Source organism: Xenopus laevis, chromosome 9_10S, assembly GCF_017654675.1.
Source record: "Xenopus laevis strain J_2021 chromosome 9_10S, Xenopus_laevis_v10.1, whole genome shotgun sequence".
NCBI lineage: Eukaryota > Metazoa > Chordata > Amphibia > Anura > Pipidae > Xenopus > Xenopus laevis.
Window position 1 is genome coordinate 70,475,812 of NC_054388.1, and position 22,529 is coordinate 70,498,340.

The 22,529-nt window shown below is 37.7% G+C and overlaps 1 protein-coding gene across 1 annotated transcript in view; it reads right to left on the reverse strand.

Moving 5' to 3' along the window:
* Positions 1–19,121, reverse strand: part of cwc22.S (CWC22 homolog, spliceosome-associated protein S homeolog) — a 36,436-nt gene extending 17,315 nt beyond the window's left edge. The window contains exons 1-14 of the mRNA NM_001095949.1: positions 19,047–19,121; positions 17,440–17,504; positions 17,042–17,167; positions 16,764–16,898; positions 16,131–16,370; positions 15,173–15,301; positions 14,492–14,660; positions 13,679–13,732; positions 11,918–12,053; positions 11,469–11,675; positions 10,806–10,868; positions 9,985–10,089; positions 8,161–8,242; positions 2,476–2,536 (exon numbers count right to left, since the gene is read on the reverse strand). Of these exons, the coding sequence (NP_001089418.1) occupies positions 2,476–2,536; positions 8,161–8,242; positions 9,985–10,089; positions 10,806–10,868; positions 11,469–11,675; positions 11,918–12,053; positions 13,679–13,732; positions 14,492–14,660; positions 15,173–15,301; positions 16,131–16,370; positions 16,764–16,898; positions 17,042–17,167; positions 17,440–17,504; positions 19,047–19,073 (1,599 nt within the window). The 5' untranslated portion in view covers positions 19,074–19,121. The remainder of the gene's footprint in view (positions 1–2,475; positions 2,537–8,160; positions 8,243–9,984; positions 10,090–10,805; positions 10,869–11,468; positions 11,676–11,917; positions 12,054–13,678; positions 13,733–14,491; positions 14,661–15,172; positions 15,302–16,130; positions 16,371–16,763; positions 16,899–17,041; positions 17,168–17,439; positions 17,505–19,046) is intronic.
* Between the last annotated feature and the right edge of the window lie 3,408 nt (positions 19,122–22,529).

Below are 22,529 nucleotides of genomic sequence, written 5' to 3' on the forward strand. Positions count from 1 at the left end.
GAGTGGTAAAAAAACAGCAGATGATAACAGAAAATGACAGCAGAACATTAAATATTGCTAGGTCCAGCATATGGGACTAATCCTGAGGGAACAACAAGCCCTGCAGATGCTGCTGCTACAACCCTCAACATGACTGTGACCAAGGTCAAATAAATGAAAAACATGGCAGCTATTATTAGACCGGTGGGATGAACAGAGATGATTTTACATGGTTTTCTTTTGTGCATTGGGACTGGAGCTATGTAATGGAACGGCATTCACATAATCTCTAAAGTCAGCAAATTCTGTTGCACCATATAGTTTCGGTACAAAGCTGTCAAACCCAAGGCCCTCAAGCTGTCTTGAACTGCGTTTTACACTATGGTCACCCAGTTATTACTGTTAGTAAGCTGTGGTATTAGGGTAATATGTACCAGGGTCAAGTGTGCCTAAAAGGGTTAGTTCTAAACAATTCCATAGCACTAGAATAGGTAAAGGTTGCAGACAACTGTTAAGTTATCAAAAAAGCTCCGATCTATTAAATGTTAACAAATCTCCTGGTTTGACATTAGCCTTAAGCTTTCTATTCTCAGTCATTTAACCAGTGTAATGGAACTGCTGCTTTCGGAGATAAAAGGAGACTGAACCACCTCATTATGAGAGGATATACAGTATATATGTTGGAGCAATATGTTGGCGCTCTATAAATACATGTTAATAAGAATAAGAATAATAAGAATAATAATGTTTCTGGTTTTGGAAGGAACCAGTAGAGAGCACTTGTGTAAGAAAAAGGCACTAAGTTTGCTCATAGCAACCAACCAGCTGTTTAAAATCAAACATCTTATTGGATGCTATGGGTTACTGCTCCTGGGAAAATGTAGTGCCTTTTAGTACATATGGGGTTGGGCAATCAAAATAATTCAAGGAAAATACATCCTCTTTACTAGGAGATTAACAAATTTAAGTAAATGCTCTTTTCAATGAATACTTTTGGGTCAAAGCCTCTGGCACACATATTGATTCTAAAAATGAATCAGTGGGGTCAGTTGTTCATAAAAGGAATTTAGATCTGATAATTTGCAAAAAGGTTCAAACTCGGTTTGTGGCCAACAGATCTAAATGATATATAACCAAGGCAAACAGCGCACAGTGGGTTACTAGGAAGGCCCTAAAAAGTAACAAACTTTGGGTGGGATGAAAACCTTACTTGGCTTGCATTAAATCCAAGGAACAAAATCAAAATTAATTAAATTGGATAGGGGTAAGAGTTAAAAGATTCATTAAAAACAAGTTTACTAAATACATTAGTAATCCCACCAGATCAAAGTCAAGCAATTTGTCTATAATATGTTATTTGTTGTGATGCAAGATAATCTAATCACAATCAGGCAGTGTGTTATAAATTTGATTAGAAAAGGATGAAGCCACACTGGTGGATAATGTACAAAACAGTCACAGAATCACCAGGTTTAATTAAGTCAACTACTGAGATGTACGAGACCAATAAAAGCATTCAACTCAGACCACGTGGGGTTTGTATAGGGTCCCCCACCAATATCTAGCCAAATATCTATTGGGCAGCTTACAAAATTCTGACTGCATCAATGTGCTGATGGGGACCTCTCTAGGCACCAGCATGTCAGTGGCCAAAACGGGCAAAGATCCTCTCATTTGAAGAGCTCACCAAACAAGAGGATGATACAATGGATACCCAGCTTAACTGCTTAATACAGTTGAAATACTGAATATTTTAATAAATGTCATACATTTGCTCAAGGTCTAGTAACCCATAGCAACCAATCAGCAGCTTGCATTTACTAGACACTTGCTTGAAAGCAAACATAAGCTCCATTGCTGTGGGATATCTAAACCCCGTGCACATCTAGTTTTCTACATTTAAACAATTGTTAGGCAAAAAGTCAGACAAAAACTTCTACAGAAATGAAGAAGAAAAAAAATAAACAAAAACAGCAAGAAGCCCTGATTTTATTATTCATTCTCCACATTATTACCAATTCATTGTAATGTGGAAAACAATTTTACCAACTCATTAATCCCCACTAACTTGCATTAGGTTTATTTTAATGCAACACTTGTTAATGCCCTGGGGCTTAATGGTTCAGCACATGGTGTTAGAGCTCAGCCACTGCTCTGAATAGTAGAACACTTCTGATGAACAACTACACAAAGCATCACGATTTGATAAATGCTTCCATTTATCAAACATTCAGGAAAGTTGTAACTGTTATAATTGCCCTGTTTTATTAAGTAGCATATCTGCCCCGAAGCATTAATGCTAGCCATATAAATGATGCTTAGCCTGCATGCAAACAAGCTTTTTAGGGCAAAGAAAGGTAGAATTTCAGTTATGTGACCAAAAACCCCATAACATTAAAGCACAGAATAAAAATGACAATTGCCAGTAAATTACTGTGAAGTAATGCATAAACATGCACAGCAAAGGCGATAAAAGTATGTAAATAAATAACTTACTGTCTGGCTCTCAGGAAAATCCATCTTTATCAATTTGTGCGCGCATTCTTCAAAGTCTAAACTGCAAAGCAATGTAAGGAAAACAGGAGGTTGTGATTTAAACAGCACATTCATATTTACATAAATGCAATTTTGCTTCAAGGGCCAGCAATATCAAGAACAAACAAAAAAATAAATGGCTTGAAATACATTGAAACACAATGTACTCTGAACTTGAAAAAAATTAGGGTTTTTTTGCCTCGGAAACAAATTTTTTTTTTATAGCTTGCACAAGCCCTACAACCCTGCTCATCAAAACAAACTACATACAATCAACCCATCAAACAATTCCAACAACAGCAGTCTGATCTGATTATTGTGTGCATGTATTCACACTTCTTGGTGCTATTGCTCTGTCTGTCCTTATTCTGTTCAGCCCTGGCCTTTAGGATTACTGGTTGTCATCACTTCATTGATCCCTCATCTGGCTACTCTAGACCCATATTTCTATTAGGAGATGGGGGTGCTATCCATAGCTAAAGGTGGCCATACATGCAAAAATTACAATCTTTCCCACAACCATTGGCTGACGAAAGATCTTTCATCCACTCTACTAAAGGTGGCCATACACAGGGAGAGCCGCTCGTTTTGCGATGTCGCCAAACGAGTGGATCTCTTCCCGATATACACCCACATTGAGATGGGCGAAATCAGGCTGATCCGATTGTGGGCCCCAGGGTGGATAGGCATCTGGCTGACTTTCGGCCAGATATCGATTGGGGACGCCCATCGGATGGCCCCACACACGGGCCAATAAGATGCCGAACGTTAAGAACTAAAATGTCAGATACGCAGGTAAAAACAAAAAGAATTCTTTAGCTTTGATTTTTTAGCATTAAAATTACGATGTTCGGGCACCTTCAAAATTTTCAGTCCTGCCTGATTGACGAGACGACCAATAGCGACGCCTCGTCTCCAAGAACACTCGCACGAATTGCACAAAAGATCTTTCGCACGATAATATTGGTGCGTCTATGGCCACCTTAAAGGGGTTGTTCACCTTTAAATGCAGTGGGTTACTAGGAAGGGAACTAAAAAGTAAACTATGTTACGAATTGGAAACCTTACTCTGCTTGCATTAAATCCAAGGGTCAAAATCTAAATACATTAAATTGGATAGGGATAAGAGTTAAATTTAAAACACATTCATTAAAAACAAGTTTACTAAATACATTTGTAATCCCACCAGATTGAAGCCAAGCAATTTGTCTATAATCTGTTATTTGTTGTGATGCAAAATAATCTAATCACAATCAGGCAGTGTGTTATAAACTTAATTAGAAAAGGATGAAGCCACAAGCAAGCAATTGGAAAAAAGTCTGTTTATGGTGAACAATCTGAAAACAACTCAACTGAAAAAAGTTCTAGGAAGGTGAACAACCCCTTTAAGTCGAGTGAGATACTGAAGGAATAGATGCTGTGCATCCTGTTCACCTGATCTGAACCCAATTGAGCTGCATTTCACTTGTTGAAGACTAAACTTCGGACAGAAAGACCCACAAACAAACAGCAACTGAAAGCTGCTGCAGTAAAGGCCTGGCAGAGCATTAAAAAGGAGGAAACCCAGAATCTGGTGATGTCCATGAGTTCAAAACTTTAGGCTGTCATTGTCAGCAAAGGGTTTTCAACCAAGTATTAGAAATGAACATTTTATTTTCAGTTTTTTAATTTGTCCAATTACTTTAGAGCCCCTGAAATGAAGTGATTGTTTTAAAAAAAGGCTTTAGTTCCTCCCATTTTTATGCAATCGTTTTGTTCAACCCACTGAATTAAAGCTGAAAGTCTGCAGTTCAACTGCGTCTGAGTTGTTTCATGTAAAATTCATTGTGGTAATGTACAGAACCAAAATTAGAAAAAAGTTGTCTCTGTCCAAAGATTTATGGGCCTAACTGTATTTTCCCCATGTAATCAGATAAAACTGAAGTACAGGGTTCCTTTTATGCATCACTTGCTTGAAATACAGGTAAAAGCTGTTTTTATGAAGAAGGCTATTCCTCCTTCAAGACTCCAATAATTACAATTTCTTGTCATTGCTTCTCATAACATACTTGAGAATAGAGGCCTGCAATGAATTGTGGGAAATGGAGTCTTGGCTAAAGGACCACTTACGGTGTACTGTTCCTGTAGTTAGGAAACAACTAAAAAGAGCTACAGTAACAGTAGCGGAGAAGGAAACTGTTACACTTTTGAGCCAGTGACAAAACACCAGGTATCTAGACACTTTTATGGCAATTTTACGCTGATTTACTACTAAAAACTAATCACCAGTCTCTAATGAAATAATGCGACTTTGGAAATGTGTACAGAAATTTAATTGACCTTTCGGGCTTGCTGAAGGGTTATAACTAAAATTAGACCATTAACTATTATTACCAAATGGATTTTTAGAAAATCTAGAAAGCGCCTTCTGGGAAAAGCTGAAGAAGTTAAATCATTAGGGGATTTAAAGATGAAATCGGATCTGTTTATTGCAGCGGCACAAGCAGAGTTATAGGAATGGGTAGGCTCCATTAAGCAACTGTATGTATAAGTACATTTTACGGTTAGTGAAACCCATTACACCAGCATTATCCTGATCCAGGCATTTTGCCGATCATACACATTTAAAAGTTGGGCATTATATTTGTTTCACGTTTCATTTTTATTTTACTGCTTGGCTCACAAATAAATAGAGCAATGCAAATAATCACAGTTAGACAAAATGGCTATGTCATTATCAGGAACTAAATAAGGCATGACAATGATTCTTGCTCGCTTTTTAGAAAAGATGCCGTTTTAAAAGCAGAAAGAAGCAGATGAGGAATAACTCCAAATCAAACATCAGAAAAAGCACACAGTGAGTATTCTTTTGCAAATATACAGCTCATTATATAGGGCACATATTTAAAAGGCTGCAATAAATATAATAAAAAATTTGATGGCTGATAGATTTTGTAGAATTAAAAATAGCTAAATAGGTCACAGCAAATTATATACAGGGTGTACATCCGGCGGTATCCTATTCTAGCTCGATAAAGTTAAATAAAAGGCCAAGGACTAGCCCCTGGGGTACTCCACAACACTAGTCTGATTAGAAAATGTTCCATTTACCACCATTCTTTATAATGTATCCTTCAACAAGATCTGTATCCAAGTACAAATATTGGGCTCCAGGCCAATATTCTTTAATTTAATCAGTAACCTTCTTTTTGGTACTTTAGCAAATGCTTTTGCAAAGTCTAAGTAGATCACATGCACAGCCATACCAAAGTCAAGGTTCCTGCCCACCTTCTCATAAAAGGCAATAAAATTAGTCCGGCAAGATGTTATATGCATAAAACAATGCTGGTACAAACATACTTTTGTCAATTTTTAAATAGTATCTTATTCTTTATAAACCCTTCCAAAAGCTTTCCTACCACTGATGCCAAAAGGCCTATAGTAGCAAAACAATTCTATTTAATGTTTAAATGTTTTTTTTTTAGAAGACTTAAAGGAGTTGTTCACCTTCACTTTTTCAGTTCAGTTGGTTTCAGATTGTTCACCAGAAATAAAGACTTTTTCCAATTACTTTCTATTTTCTATCTGTGACCGTTTTTCTAATATTAAAATGTTAAATTTAATTTTTCACCTAAACCAGCTGGGGGGGGGGGCTTTTAGACGCTTTAACTGTTCTAAATAGATACATTTGTACTAGTGATGTGCAGGCCCAAACGCGGGTCGGGCGGGTTCGGGCCAACTCCTGCCCGGAATTTATAGACTTCCGCCTACCCTCGCTCTGCCCCTTTTGTGACGTCACTGCGGGGCGGGCATAGGTCTATATAAAGCAAGCCGCAGCAGGTCCGGGTGCGGTTCTGGAGGGGGCGGGACGAAAAGCATTTAAAAAAGACTTTATGGTGAACAATCTGAAAACTGAAAAAAAAAAACCCCTTTAAGGTCTGGTGATTCAAATTACAAAAGATCTCATACCATACAAGAAAACAAGTAAATCATTTAAAATATGAGGTTCTATTTAGCAAACTAGAGACAGGAACGTCAACCTTTAAACTTAAATTTTGAGATAACCGTAAAAAATAAAAATAAAAAAGCAATTAAAAAGACTTTATGCTGAAAAATCTGAAAAAAAAAACCCTTTAAGGTCTGGTGATTCAAATTACAAAAAGGTCCCCTTATCCAGAAAATTCCAGGTCCTAAGCATTCCTGAAAATAGATTTCATACTATACAAGAAAACAAGTAAATCATTTAAAATATGAGGTTCTAGTTAGCAAACTAGAGACAGGACCGTCAACCTTTAAACTTAAATTTTGAGAAAACAGTAAAAAACAGTAAAAAAAAAAATAAAAAAAAAAAATTAAAAAAAAATAAATAACACGAAAAGCAATTAAAAAAAGACTTTATGGTGAACAACCTGAACACTGAAAAAAAAAAAACCCTTTAAGGTTTGGTGAATCACAAATTGCAAAAAGTCCCCTTATCCAGAAAATTCCAGGTCCTACGCATTCCTGAAACTATATCTCATACCATACAAGAAAACAATTAAGTCATTTAAAATACGAGGTTCTATTTAGCAAACTTTCCTATTAGAACTAACGGGATACACAGGATAGCAGATCCCATTCTTGTATAATAATTATGCTAGACTGTTGAATAGTAGGCAGTATGCAGCCAACATTAAACATTAAAAGGAGAGTTTTTCTTTTAAAATTATTGAGGTTAAATTATTTTGAAAAATAGGTTAACCAAATCAAATACTCATTTTTCTTTTCTTTTTTTGCAAAGGAACTTTGCCAAAGATCAATTTATGCTGCAGATGGGTCACTGATTTAAAAAACTTTAATGAACCAGAAACCGCAGACCTTGCCTTTCTTCCTCAAAAATAGGGGTTTATTATAGGTTTCATGCTATAAAATATCTTACAATAAAAATTTCATATAAATACAATAAAAAAAGAATATTTTTTGAAAAAGGCTGCATTGTGCAGGTATGGGGCATGTTGCGCAGAATGCTTGGGACCTGGGGTTTTCTGGATAATGGATCTTTCTGTATTTTGAATCTTCATACCTTAAGTGTACTAGAAAGTCATGTAAAGATTAAATAAACCCAATAGGCTGGTTTTGCTTCCAATAAGGATTAATTATATCTTCGTTGGGATAACGTATTGTTTTGTTGTTACAGAGAAAAAGGAAACGATTTTTAAAATTGTTAATTATTTAATGGAGTTTATTGGAGACAAATCCCATAATTCAGAGCTTTCTGGATAACAGACTTCCAGATAACAGATCCTATTCCTGTACTAGGTTATCCCTCACAGTTGAGAAGCAGGTCTCGTTTTGCCTTTTATTGGGACGAGATGGCATAAGATCACAATTTTAGCAGAAAACAGCAGGCAAGTGAATCACATATTGCTTAAGTTCTTGCTATTTCTGCCAAATTAAACAGCACCAAAACCAGAATTATTTTGAGCACATCCTGCACCCATTCAAAAGTCTCTGGAAACATTCACCATTTTTATTTATTTATTTAGTTATTTTAAGTATTTTTCCTCTGTATAGGCATTTCTTAGACGGAGACTGTGTGCACTTTAAAACCTTAAAGCCAAGGACACAACTGGAAGAGATACAATTAAACATTCACCTTTAGAGAGAGAGAGAGAGAGGAGAGCTTACCTTGACTGGATTGCCAAATATATTGTCCGACGGAATGCAACCAAGTTAACTTCAGTTTTGTCATGAATTGTCATTTTCTCTCCTAGAAGTGAATGAAAAGTTCATTCTGCAAACTGTAGAGTAATTGCTTGCTCAAATTTTGGTATAAAATAGTAATGATTGTGACTTGTAAATATACAAGATGGAAATTATATCACAGGCTACATAATGAATTGCAAAGTTTTCCTATTTGGCACGCCAAATTCAATCAGGGCATTAGTACAGAAAAAACAAATCTACAACTTTACATTACATACATCCACTTCACAATACAATCACTAAAGACATCATAAGCTCTGAGGCACTAATGAATTTGTGGACTATAAAGCAGCCGCGTTTCATTTTATAAAGCTGGTTCAGGAGGAAAAGGCGTGAAAGCAATAATTTTTCTCAAGCACAATACAACTACCCTTCTCAGTGTCTCAACTTTTAAAGACAGGTGCCAAAAAGTGTACTGAAGGGGAGGTCAACCAGATTTCAACATAGCACACCCCTTACTTCTGCATACTATCATTTACTAAGTAATGCAGCAGCTGTTGGCCAATAAATGGTGCTAACAAGAATATTATCTACAATAATTTATAAATCCTTTCCACTCTCTCATTTGCCAAACATGTAATTTAATTTTATCTCATTTATTTCAGATCCATCATTAGCTTGCTTTTAACGGATGTTTTAATGCATGGTCGTATGTTTACCAACAATGACTTAACTACAGTTTCCCTGTCCCCTGTCTCACAGTGTCAGTCAATGACTTGTCTAATTTCTTTGTGGTATTATGCACATAAAATTATCTTTCATGAGCACTTTTAAAACCAAGTATCAAAACACATGGTAACAACCAATCAGCAGTGCTACATTTGTAGCACTTGATAGTTTTAACACAATTACCTGATTGGTTACTGTATGTGGGCAAATTTAAGACTTTGTATTCCATTTCTTTGGAAAGTCTTTTCACATTTTCTTTGGAAGTCTTTTCACATTTGTCTTTGTGTACATCACAATTTGCTGCAGAAGTGTATAGCTTAACAATTTAAAAATACATGGCCCCCAGGCTTGGACTAAAATGAATAATAGGCCCTGGAATTTCAAGTACACAGTGGCCCAAACTGCCCCAGAAAAGCACAATAAATATTATTATATTTTAAGAAGTCCTCTATATTTTTAGGAGGGTGTAAAAAACTAAAAATTATATGGCATATATGTATTTCTATTATATGTACACAATTATATTTATAACAAACTAATGAGGGAATTACAAAGGGTTATTGTAAACAACTGTGTGGCTTTTGAAGAACCCTAAGTAGGGGACAGGGGTCTACTCTATAAGATCAATTAGAATGATACAGGTTGAATGCTTACTGGTTGAACTAGAAATCGGACAGTGATTCTAATAAGATGTTTTTATATATTTGAGATTTTCTTTTATGACCTGCGGATGCTGATCAAGTGCTGGACAGCAAAGAGCGGATCTTGAACTCTTGAATTGTGATATCCTCAACAATAGAATATAATGGAAAGTAATTTAGGGGAATGAGAGATTTATTGATTGCACAGATTATGCCAACTGTTTAGATCAAAATGACCCATATGGCTTTTGTCATATTATTCAACAATCATGTACGCTTTCCATAATGCATTTGTAAGACAATATCTGCATTCATATCTGCAGCAACAAAATTCAGCGCACAATCAATGAAGGGATTTCAGGCCAGAATAATACTAGCTGTGATGAGCATTTACCGGATTTCCTGTAGTTGTGATTTACAAGCACAAACAACTAACCTTCTGTTCCAGCTTCTTGACCATCTTCCTCCTCCTCTTCACTTTCATCTTCACTGCCTTCATTAGCATCACCTTCTGAATCACTGTCTCCTTCATCAAGAATTTCTATAAGAAATGGAATATATTTATACTGTAGATGGCAAAAATAGAAAGTTTGAAGACAATTCCAAATTAAAGTAAGACGATACCAGCATTATATACATAGGGGCAACTGCCTAATGTGGATTATCAATTTTGCACTAGAAATGTATTTTTCAGTAACCAATTAAAAACCGGTTCCACGGGTTTCAAAAACCCATTCTAGTTTTTGGCAACGTGATACTAGAAACCACAATACGATGGCTAAAAAGTGCAGAAGGGTGACATTTTGTACATTTCACACCCACAACATATTTATAGGGTTTAGAAGGCTCATTTTAGTCTGATATTCATAAAGTTATTACATTAGTTCTAGAGTTGGTTAAAATTTAAATTCATTTTACACATTAAAAAAAGCATTTATTTTAGTGAGCGAAAAAAACATATTCATTTCAGTAAGCAAGTATTAATACATTATCTCTAGAGATTTGAGGTTCTGGACTGTTTCAGACAGTTATCACAAAGATGCCATTGACTAAATTACATTCATACAAGTTCATGAATTCATAATTTGAAATAATATTGTAAAGGGAAAAAATATGGGTATGTGCAAAACAGTGGGTAGTACAACTGAGAGTGTAGAGTACATTTGTATTTAAATTTCAAGAAGCCCCATATGTTACATATGCTATGGTTGTGGGGATTATTAATACTAGTTAATAGCACATTATAATTACACTCACCTTTTTTAATAGCTTTGTATTTTTCTTCATTTTCAAGAAAATCTGGATCCATCTTGAAGACATCTATAAAAGAAGTATATGATATGAAGATTGGCACAAAAACAGTTATAAGGAATACACACACACTCACACACTCCCAAAGTCCCAATGTAGGAGCAGTCACACAAAAATATATTGTCTGCCTGGGTGCTGGTAACAAATAATGTAATAGTCCAGGGAAGAACATCACTCAACGGGTTTGTTGAGTGCTGTATTTCACTGCACTATATATAGAGAAATAAGGGGGGAAGGGTTAAAGTACACAGACCAACACTTGAGTCCATCAGTCCCAGAGGTAGTACATCTCAAACACATTTCTGTAGGTCACTGGGCCAATTACCAAGCCTTATACTGATTCAAACAAAGGGGTCTGAATCAAAGAGCACACTCCTTTGTTGTTTATACTTTAGAGTACAAAGCAACATACACTCACCTAAAATGCGCTTATCCATATAACAGAACCAGCGCTATGGGATGCCAATATGTAAGAACAAAACATGATCAGGAAAAGGACCTAGCATCTTTGACAGATGCTTTACAGGCCCCTCTAACAATAAAGTCAATTCAGTGACGATACAACCCAGAAAAAAAAGTGTAACATTAAAATAAAACATCAGTACTTACTGAGCACATCCTCTTGGTTATAATCATCCTCTAAGGGAAGCATATGAGTAAATTGGTCTTCCTCCTCCACTAGGTCCAGCCCTTCTGGGATTACCGGATGATCTTTAAAGCCATCCTTTCGAACAGCAAACATAACTTCAATCATATACTGTACTCGCTTATCAATTTCTGACTCATGCAAGATGTTACGAAGACGCTCAAATATGGCTGAAGGGGATAAAATAAAAAGTATGTTAACATTCTTTTATAGGCCTTTAAAAAAAAGTTTTTAAAGTGACAACATGGCCTTTTTAAAATGCCTACTTATGTATTTCTGTCATTTAGCATCACATGAAAAACTTTACTCTTAAAGCTCATTAGAGGGTAAGGGCAAATGTTCTTGCAGCTACGGGCTATAAAATTATTGCAGATGACATTACTGTGATTGCTTCATGAGACAGAACACTTACCATTGATACCACGGGGTGTTACTTGTGTTAACTTAAGCCCACTTTCCTTTAAAAAGCCAATAGCGACTTCAACACTGTCATCGTTAGGTCTTTCCAGTAGCAGAGTCAACATTTCCAATGCCAATACTTCATGGGCCTGCAGAAACCACAAAGTGATAGTTCTTAAACAGGGAAGGATGTTAAATCTTCAGTTGTAGTTTACCAGCAAAATACATCTAAACTGCTTTCTGAATATTTACGTTACAGATTTATTTTTCGGTACATCTTTTGGGTGATAAAAAGGACAAATTGAGAGATGCAGGCATTTCCCTATCAGTTTCAATTTTATACCATTTAGTAAAGCTCTAGCACCAGCAAAAATAGTAAATCATGAACTACAGTTACCACAACAAAGATACAGGTATGGGAACTGTTATCCAGAATGCTTGGGACGCGAGGTTTTCCAGACAAAGGGTCTGTCCATAATTTGGATCTCCCTCCCTTAAGTCTACTAAAAAATAATTTAAACATCAATTAAATCCAAAAGGATTGTTTTGCCTCCATAATTATATCTTACTTGGGATCAAGTACAAGGCACTATTTTATTATTACAGAGAAAAAGGAAATAATTTATTAAAATTTTAATTATTTGAATTAATTGATTAAAGAGTCGGCCTTCCCGTAATTCAGAGCTTTCTGAATAACAGGATTCTGCATAACATATCCTATACGTGTATATGATAAATAGGCCCCTATATTTATCACCAACTGGTACAGAGTGAAAGGTTACCATTCCTAAACATATATTAATTTAATGAATTGCCATAGTTCAATGCAAATTTAATGACTAGAATTTGTGCTTAACACTGATTTTTTATTGAATTTATTGTTTGTTACAGGGCAAATGTGAAACATTTCAAATATTTTTCCACTTCCTTATTCTTGCAAGGTGGTTTATTGAATAACCAGTGCACAGATAACACCCCCCCCCCCAAAAACAGTCTTCTGCTTTTCTGTTAGACTTAACAAACTATTACAAAGGGGCTACGAGATGAGGGTTGTTTATACAGAGTACTTTATCTACTTTACCTTGGTTGATTACAGGGGTTATTAGGGGGCAGATTTATCAAAGGTCGAAGTGAATTTTCTAAGTAAAAAACTTCGAATTTCGAAGTAATTTTTGGGTACTTCAACTAGGGAATAGTCCAACTTCGATTCGAATTTGAAAGGCTAAAAGCTGCCGAAGTGCTGTTTTAGCCTATGGGGGACCTCCTAGAACCTGTATGGAGGCGCAATTGAGGGAGTTTTACTGATCGAAGGTCGAAGTAAAAAAAACTTTGAATAGAATGAGTGCTACTTCAACCTCCATTCGGTTTGTCTTTTTGAATTCGAAGTTCGAAGTTTTTTTAACTTCGACCTGTGATAAATATGCCCCTAAGTGTATAAAACAAAAACAATGACCCACAGAGCTTCAGAATAATAAAAAAATATGTATATAATATTTATGACTTTTCTTCAATTAAAAGAATGCAATGTGGCAATTAACATCATCTGAAAAACTAGCAAGCTTAGTTATGTGCCTCATGTGAGTACAGGTATACTTTGCAGATCTATTTATCATGTATCTGGCAGGACCAACTGTGCACTAGTCCAACACTAGAATTGGAGGTTTCCATATCAATGTAACTATTACTTGCTTATAATTAACATAAAAGCTAAAACATACATTGCTCTCACTTGCTAAATACCTTCAAGGTATGAGTAATTTAACAGAAAACTTACCACGTTCTGGTTGATAAGATGGGCAACAAACTTTGAAGAGGTCAAGCAAAGTTGCTACAGGAAAGAAAATACAGCAGAATTAAGCTTTTGTATAAGCTACATAGAAACACTACAATAGCGATCTATGCACTGATAAAACACGCTACCCAAAGAACCTGCAGAGATGATTATAAATCGCTGATGACTCACTAACAATTTATGCAATGCTAATTATTTAAAGTAGTGCTGATTAGGATTTAACTAATTAATGAAATGTTGTTATATTCCCCATTTGCATAAAAATGGCACCATGAAGTCTATTTGAATTTGTTTTGTAAGCTCCTTTTCTATGAAGAAACTAGAAGCATAGTTTCTGAAATCTGTCCTCAAGACCACTGACTGTACAAGTTGCATGTCTTTTCAATCATAATACATAAGGGACTTCTAAAAAGCATATCTAAAAAGGAAACAAAGGCAGAATGCATGTAAACAAACTGTGAACGTGAGCACAAAGGGGTTAATATCACTATATGCCTTTATTACAGCATCTATGGCTAAAACAGACAGGGCAACATAAATAATATAATGAAATGGGATACTTTGCTGGCCAGCATATTTCCGCAAAGCAGCACTTGAGGGGCTCTAGCTGCCTTAATGTAGTACTAGAGCTGTAGCTTTTGTGGTTAATTGAACTAACCACATGAGTGAGCTACAGATGTTGAAACCAATGTAACTCTTGCCTTACTGTTGTACTGGAAAATGTATTACAATAAAAAGAATATTTAAAGTAAACTGTTGGCTCTCATAAAGGTATCAATCGTAAAAATTACTAACCTTGTCATTTCTTCTGTACCCCTTGCGGAAATTTAGGATAAGCCTTTTTAAAATAAGTTCCCCAATGTGAGGAAACTTTGAGTTGATGATTGAAACCAATGCTGCATAGACATGAGTAAAGATGGGGGAGGCACTCTGAGCTTGAAGAACAGATCTAGCAAGAAGACCTCTGAAAGAAATGGCAAATATATCATTAGCTCTAAGAGTATGCAATAGACAAACAGAATTCTTGCCAACCCTCGTCATATTGGCCCCTTCAGTCTGGTTCCCACTACTTCAAACTACAGATATAAGTTGTTTAAATGTATTGTTAGTGCTTATAGAACATTTTTTGCTGGTTATCTACTGAAGATATTGTAGGAATCCTTTCCTTACTGTCAGTAAAAAAAAAAAAAAAGTTTGCTGTACCTAATAGGAAAGCTGGCATAAAATTGTGCCACACATACACTTTCCGTTTCGCTGCTCAGCAGAAATTCTGCTTGGAAAATCTATAGCTATAATGATTTAAGTCTTAAGATCACTTCTATTCTTTAGGTTACACTGTAACTGTTGCAAATTGCAATAAAAGCTGAACTAACTTTACACTTTTAAGAATATTTTAGCTGGTCATGAGAATGAATTTGCATGTAGAAAAAATTGGGGTTGTCTGTGAAAAAGAAAACAAAAAAAGAAGAGACTCACCTTCCACGGACAATGTTTTCTTGAAGTAACTCTTGAATGATATTCCCAATATTGGAGACATTCACTTTGTTAACAAGACCATTGATTGATTTTTTTAAAGCTTCCCAGCTCATTCTCTGGTAGGCCATACTGTCAAAACAATAAAGATATTAATAAAATAGTAAACCATAATACGTGAAAACAAATTGCCTGCCTAGATAATAAAGGGATTGTTCACCTTCAAAACTTTTTTCAGTTAAGTTGGTTTCAGATAGATCATCAGAAATAAAGACTTTTTCCAATCACTTTCTATTTGTGACAGTAGCGTAATTAGAGGGGGGCGGGCCCTGCTGCGTGACGCGCAGCCGGGGACCGCCCCCCTCCATACGGCCCGCATTTTCAGTGGCGCACCCCCTGCTCCCGCGGTAGTTCCGCCACTGATTTGTGACCGTTTTTCTAATATTGAAGTATAAAGTTTCATTTTTCACCATCTAAAGCAGCTCTGGGAGGGGGGGGGTCCACTGACTAACTGTTCTAAATTGATACATTTAGTGATACATTTTTTATCTTTGTCCCTGCTGAGCAGAATCCCTGAGCTTCATTAAAGGCAGCTGTTAGAACTGATACAATAGTTGCTAATATTCCACAGATACTGCAGAGAAATGTATCAACTAATTGTATCAACTAAATGTAGCAATGAGCTTATTTGCAAATTGTTTTTGTGTAATATTAGATTTTTTTTATAGCATTCTTTAAAATGCCAAGGAATAATTTTCTTACAAGCTACAAGTGCTCTGGGAAAGGATTTTTGTCTTCAGGGCTCCGTAATACACCCTTTCATTTATTCAGTAGGAGAAACTCATTATAAACAATATAGATTTTCCTCAGTGTATAAAGGGGTGTTGCTAAGGCAAAGGGAAACACCAAATTACAAAACATTTTCCACAAATCTGTACAGTATGTTTTCAGTTATACATACCTGCTCTTATCTGTGATCTGTTCCTGCATCATGCGCAGTCTGGCAGGAGGGATGTAAGCACCACCAGTGCGAGTAAGGATCGGATCTAATTCTTCTTTCTTTTTCTTTACAGGAGGCTCAGTTTGGTTTTGCTCTTCTGTCTGTTCTTCGCTTCTTCTTGCAGGGGGAGATCTCCTTCTTGCAGGCGGAGATCTCTTTTCATAGTCTCTGTCTTGGTAATTTTGCCTTTTCTCTCTTTCTCTGAAAAAAAAAAAAAATAATTGCCCAAAAAAAAAAAAAAAGAAATTTAAAAAAATTAATTATGTGTTTTTGTAGGTTTTTTTTATGTGGGGCAGAAGGGGAAATTAATTGCTTCTGCACCTGGGCCATAATATTATTGCCCAATTATTTTGTGCCTAAATGGAGAGCCCTACATATCTTTAGTATCATTTATCCTGCCATTTAGCAAGCCTAAAATCTCCTTTTGTACAGAGATGCAGTCAGATGAGCTGCAATGCCATGTTATCCTTTGTTTGTAATCATGAATTTATCTTCACCCTAATATACACATTTTGAAATACAGTCTATATAGTTTTTATAGCACACTTTTTCTGGGGTGTAGGAAATTTCAAGTGCAAACTGTAAATTAATTGCCTGTTATCCTCTGATCTATCATATCTTCCATTCCTTGAGCGATCATTTCCATATCCATCTCGGTCAGAGTAACCTCTTCTACGGTCAGTGTATCCTCTGTCCCGAGGGGATGTGGACCTCTCTCTTTCTCGACGTCTATAACAATTATAAATGAACATAAGTGAAATATGTAATAACATCTGTGCATATATGTTTTCTGTAGAGAAATATAAGAACAAAAAAAAGACATTAAGATAATCTCGTTTTTTTTCTAAAAAGGACTACTGAATCATGCTTGCCTTGACTCGTCTGATCTGTCATATCGTCCACTCCTTGATCGATCTTCATAACGGTCCCGGTCAGAGTAGTCCCTGCTCCGATTAGAATATCCTCTGTCCCGTGGAGAAGGGGACCTTTCTTCATTACTGAACAAAAAAAGGTTAAAAACACATATATAATGGGGAACTGATGTACTAGTGTAACGTGTGCCTTGTCAAAAAAACAACAATGGTCAGAAGTGGGTTGAGCAGGCTAATCAACTGTATCAAAATTACCACCAAGTACACTAAAGGCACAAGATGCCTCTTGTTTTACAAAAAGTTCCTGCCCCTTTTTTTGGCAACAATATTTTTCACGACAGAGCAGTCTAGCCTCAACATATATCTGTGTAGCACAAGTAGTTACAAGCACTTCTTACCTGTCTTCTGGAGAAGAACTTCTTTCAGAAGAGCTTCGAGTATCTACTTTATCATAGTTAGAACCCTGAAAAATTACAGTAAGAATTACATTTGAAGTCGAAATTTGCAATAAACAAAAATTTGTAACAAAACAGTCCAAACTAGCCCTTCATAAACAAGAGGTATAAATTGACCAAATACATGAAATGCCCAAAAAAAATTACTGGTTTGTCAGGCCACAATGTTACTGTTATTGCTAAGACTATAGAAGGCAGATGGATGGGAAATGGAGTTTTAACTTGTTCTCCATTTATTGCAAATCTAGACACATAAGCTTTCATACAGGTGTTTTGATGCATTGTGTCAAAAAGTTTGTTTTTGGTGTACTTAAACTGGTCATGAGTGGTGTATTAGCACAGTAATGAATTTGTAGCCATATACAGGAAACCAAGGTCAAGGTCACTATCAGTAATCATTGGTCCCACAGTTATCATGCCCCACACACCCCAGATAGCACCAATTATTATTATCATACCAGTCACCTGAGCCACCTGGTTGCTGGAACCTGCCAACAAGTTAAAGTTAAAGTTTTGACGTCAAAATATTGATGGGATCAATCATGACCGCAAGGGCAGCTGTGCTTAAAATTCCATACATTAAAGGTACTTGCAAATGCACTTTTTGCACTTCCGCATAGTTCTTCCTGCCGCCCATTCCAAATTGAAAGCTACTGCAATTTCTGATGCAGGGGAACCCTAGACTTACCGCCATCTCCAGACAAGGCAGTAGTTCCAGGGTTCACTTACACCCTGTGATAACACTTGTAACTAAAGTAATGCACCAAACACTGGAATTGACACCAAACTTGAACAACTTTAAGTGCAAATGCTTCCAGTCTAAGGATATGCGCATTGGCCACAAGTGTGTCAGGCACAACACAACTGCGTCAGATGCAGCACCCCTTGCGTCTGCAACAGTAGCAGAATCCTGGGAAAACACACGGCTACGGTTCTCAAATTGCCACTTACCCCAATGAAAATTACCACTTACATGTGTTTGTGACAGGACACACCACTTCAGAATTCAGAATCTACCTAATCTAATAGTTAAAGGAGATCTTCAGAAAACAACTTTGCAAATGACAAAAAAATGCAATAATTAGCAACTTTCAACTATACACTAACAATCTTCACGTGCATAAAAGTTTTTTTGTAAAATGAAAACAAAAAAACTATGTTTATTCCTTTCTGGTCGCTGGTTTCTTATAATAACAATGTAACAGAAGTCAAATATCCTCCGGTTGTGTTCATCAGCTGGTTTGCTTCACTGAGGAGTCAGAACCAGCTGTGCAGAAATTATAGAAGCCAGAGAGATGGTGCTTTTAATAGTAATTGTATTTACATATAACCCGACACATTTTAATGGATATATATGTTGGAACATTGCTTAGAGCTACATTAAAAAGACAAACTAACATCTAGTGTTATTTGGCTGCCTCTTGTAAAACATACAGACTGCTGCAGTTTGTCTGTTGTTGATTCGCTGCTTCAGACGTTACTGTTAGTTGTTATTTTCCATTCACTCTAGGGATACAATCTTAAAATTGCTCTGTGACCAGGAAACTTACTCTGACTTGAGCCACGCTACTCTTCATGGTATCAAAGTGCTGCTCGTTCTCCGCGCCTTCCCGGGGTGATCGACAGATGTAAAGTGTTGGAATAAACAAACGCTTGCTAGTCAATAGCACCCAGGTCAAATTTAATCCCGTCCAGTGGATCAAAAGCGCAAGGTTCTATTTACAAAATCGCACACACTACGGGCGACATGGTTCACTTCCGGTTTCCCAGCATGCTCTATTTTAGCCAGCGCACAGGGATGTTACGTACGGGAGCCGCGACAGGACAAACTAGTCAAACAAGATGTCGCAATGGGAAGCGAGTGTAAATAGCATTGAAGTTAAGTATCATCTATGTAGTTATCTAATTATTCACGCAAAAAGGCCATTCGCTGCAGGTACCAGTGTATCTGGTATTAAAAAGAATGAGAACACGAAAATACAAGAATGTTCTTGCTGTTACCATTCATTACAACACAAGTATATATTAGATATTGCCTTGCATGCTTCTTCACAGCTCTATTAAATCTTGCTTAGGCACAGACAGATGCTGCTTTTCAGTAGTAGTTATATTAAGAAATAGATCTTACAAGTAACCAGCTAAATGTTTCTAGTGGATATGGTATAAACAGTGTAATTTCCTGTAAAAGACCCATTCATTTTGTTTGGAGCATCTACTGACTCCGCTCACTGTGGAACCCTGGAATTACTGCCACATTCAGGGTGGTGGTCGCTCCAGGGTTTTCTTGGGGGAAATTCACTAAAGGGCGACTTTTTGCCAGCAAAGGCTCCACCACACTTCACCAGGCGCAAATTCGCTACCACTACACTAATTCACTAAAATACGAAGTTGCATCTCTGTAGCCAAACACTGGTGCAATGTTTCGCATTCAGGGTGGTGGTCGCTCCAGGGTTTTCTTGGAGGAAATTCACTAAAGGGCGACTTTTTGCCAGCAAAGGCTCCACCACACTTCACCAGGCGCAAATTCGCTACCACTACACTAATTCACTAAAATACGAAGTTGCATCTCTGTAGCCAAACACTGGTGCAATGTTTCGGTATCCAAGCCCAGAACTAACTCCATGGTTCCAGTCTAAGCCCCCTATTCTGTCTGTAGCAGATGCCTTTGGTGGAGCCCTCTGCTACTCAGATTCCGCCCGGTTTAAATGCAGGAGAACAAGGGAGAGAGTTTTGGGCGAGCAAGGGAACCAAACGTGTAACGATAGGACAGAGGAGCAGCGACGTAGTGAGGAACGGGCCAGGTCAAACCAGATGAGTAACGCAGTACCAGGGTTGGACTGGGGGGGGGTCAGGGCCCACCTGACGCCACCCCCCAGTAGCAGGAACCCCCACCGCTCCCCCCATAGAAGGGCCCCCCGATGCCCCAGTCTCCAGACTCCCCCCCCCCCCCACGTATCTGCTTTGCGCATCGTGCCTTCCTTATGTCATCGGGGGGAGGTCAGGAGCACCAGCTATATCTAGCAGATCTGGGCCCAGGGTCGGACTGCGGGGGTGGTCAGGGCCCACCAGGGCTGATACATCAGGGCCCCGCCATGGCCCCCGAGTAGCAGAGCCCCCACCGCTCCCCCTCCCAGTGGCAGGGCCCCCCGCTGCCCCAGTCGCTGGGCCCCCTTTGTCCCTCCCTCCCTGCTGGCGCATACCTGCTTCAAGTATTGCACCTTCCTTAAGTGGGGGGAGGTCAGGAGCGCCAGCTATGTTTAGCAATGCTGTCTGGGCCGGCAGGGCCCATGAGGGCCCAGTCCGATGCTGCGCAGTGCCAAGGCAGGTAGCAGTAGCAAGATCAAGGTCACAGGCTGAGGTCATACACAGGAACAATCAAACACAGTACCAAAATCGGGAAGCAGAAGAGTGGTCAGAAAACAAGCAGGAATCAGTACAGGCAGCAAGCTGGCAGAATCAGGGACAGGCAAGGGTCAAAACACTGGAATCATAAACAGAAAACAATACTGAGAGCACCCAGGAGCTAGAAAGAACCTTTACATTGGGCAGTGAATACTAGCCCAAGGCCCCTTTAAATATTTTGAATTTCATGCCCTAGAGTGATGATGTCACGTGACGTTCCGGGAAAAGACAAGTTCACCCGTGTGCTGCCTAACCTGGAAGCGGCATGAGCAGTTCATAACGAACTTTCACTAATGTTTATTTCTGCCAAGCGAAACTTCACCATGAGTTTTCCTCTGCTGGGGATAGTATCACTAGAACAGGCAGTACTACCTCTGGGGAGGAGATTTACCAAGAGTATTCCCAACTATGAGTGTAACAATCTAGAGGATTTCTGGGATTAATGTGAATTAGTACAAACTCCCATTGAGAACTGTTGCATTCACTAAATGCCTGCCTGCTTTGCTCAATAAAGAAGTTATTTTTTTGAAGCAACTACCGGACTACTAGTATTCTCAAATTGGTTGATCTGTGCACCAGGAACCAAGCCAGGATCCACCTGAGGGTAAAGTGTTTAAAGTATCATTGTGCCGCTCAGTAGCGATCCTAGAGGGGGACGGGCCCTGGTGCGTGACGTGCAGCGGGGCCACGCCCCCTCCGTACAGCCGCATTTGTTAGTGGCGCACGGACTGCCGGGGGGCCCCGGTAGTTCCGCCACTGATGCCCGCTGGGAATTGCAGGTAGTTGCCCATAGCCAAAGGGTGCCTGGGATACACTGGCAACAAGACAAACTTTCAACACACACCTCAGGCCCACCTACATATCTAGCAATTACTGACAGACTATTGATATGAAACGCCCCCCCAAAAAAAATTGCACTTTGGGATTCTGAATGTTCAAGTAAATGGTGATGTAATTCCAGCAATAATGCCTTACTGAAAAATTTATATTTTTAGTTAAACCCTCTGACTGCATGGATTCCTGGGTCTGCTGCTGCATTAGGCAAAATTCCCTCTAAATATTGGAGGAGACAAATTACCATTAAAAAAATAGAAATTTGTCTCTAAAAAGTTACAAGGGGTAAGGTTACTGCAGTGCACAGGACATCACAAAATATGTCTCAAAGTAAAAGATATATAACTAGAAACTAGAATAGTATTGCATACATTACATAAAATACCCCTACTTTAATATATAAGAATTTTTAAAAGTTTCATGACCTGAACAAAAGTACAACTTTGTGTTCTTATATGACAATGAAACACCTAGTTTGTAATATCCTTATGTTTTTGCAGTTGGGCTTACATTGTAACCCATATAATTTGTTTATGCGGTCATGACTTTTAAACTTGAAGCAATCTCCTTTAATTAAAAAAGTAAACTTAAAGGGGTTGTTCGACCTTCCAAACACTTTTTTTAAGTTCAGTTGTTTTCAGATTGTTCACCAGAAATTAAGATTTTTTTCAATTACTTTCCATTATCTATTTTTACTGTTTTTCCAAAATCTAAGTTTAAAGTTGGATGCTTCATTCTGGCAGCTCAGTAATTCAGATGCAAAATCTACTGTTACAATTTTGCAACATTTCAACATC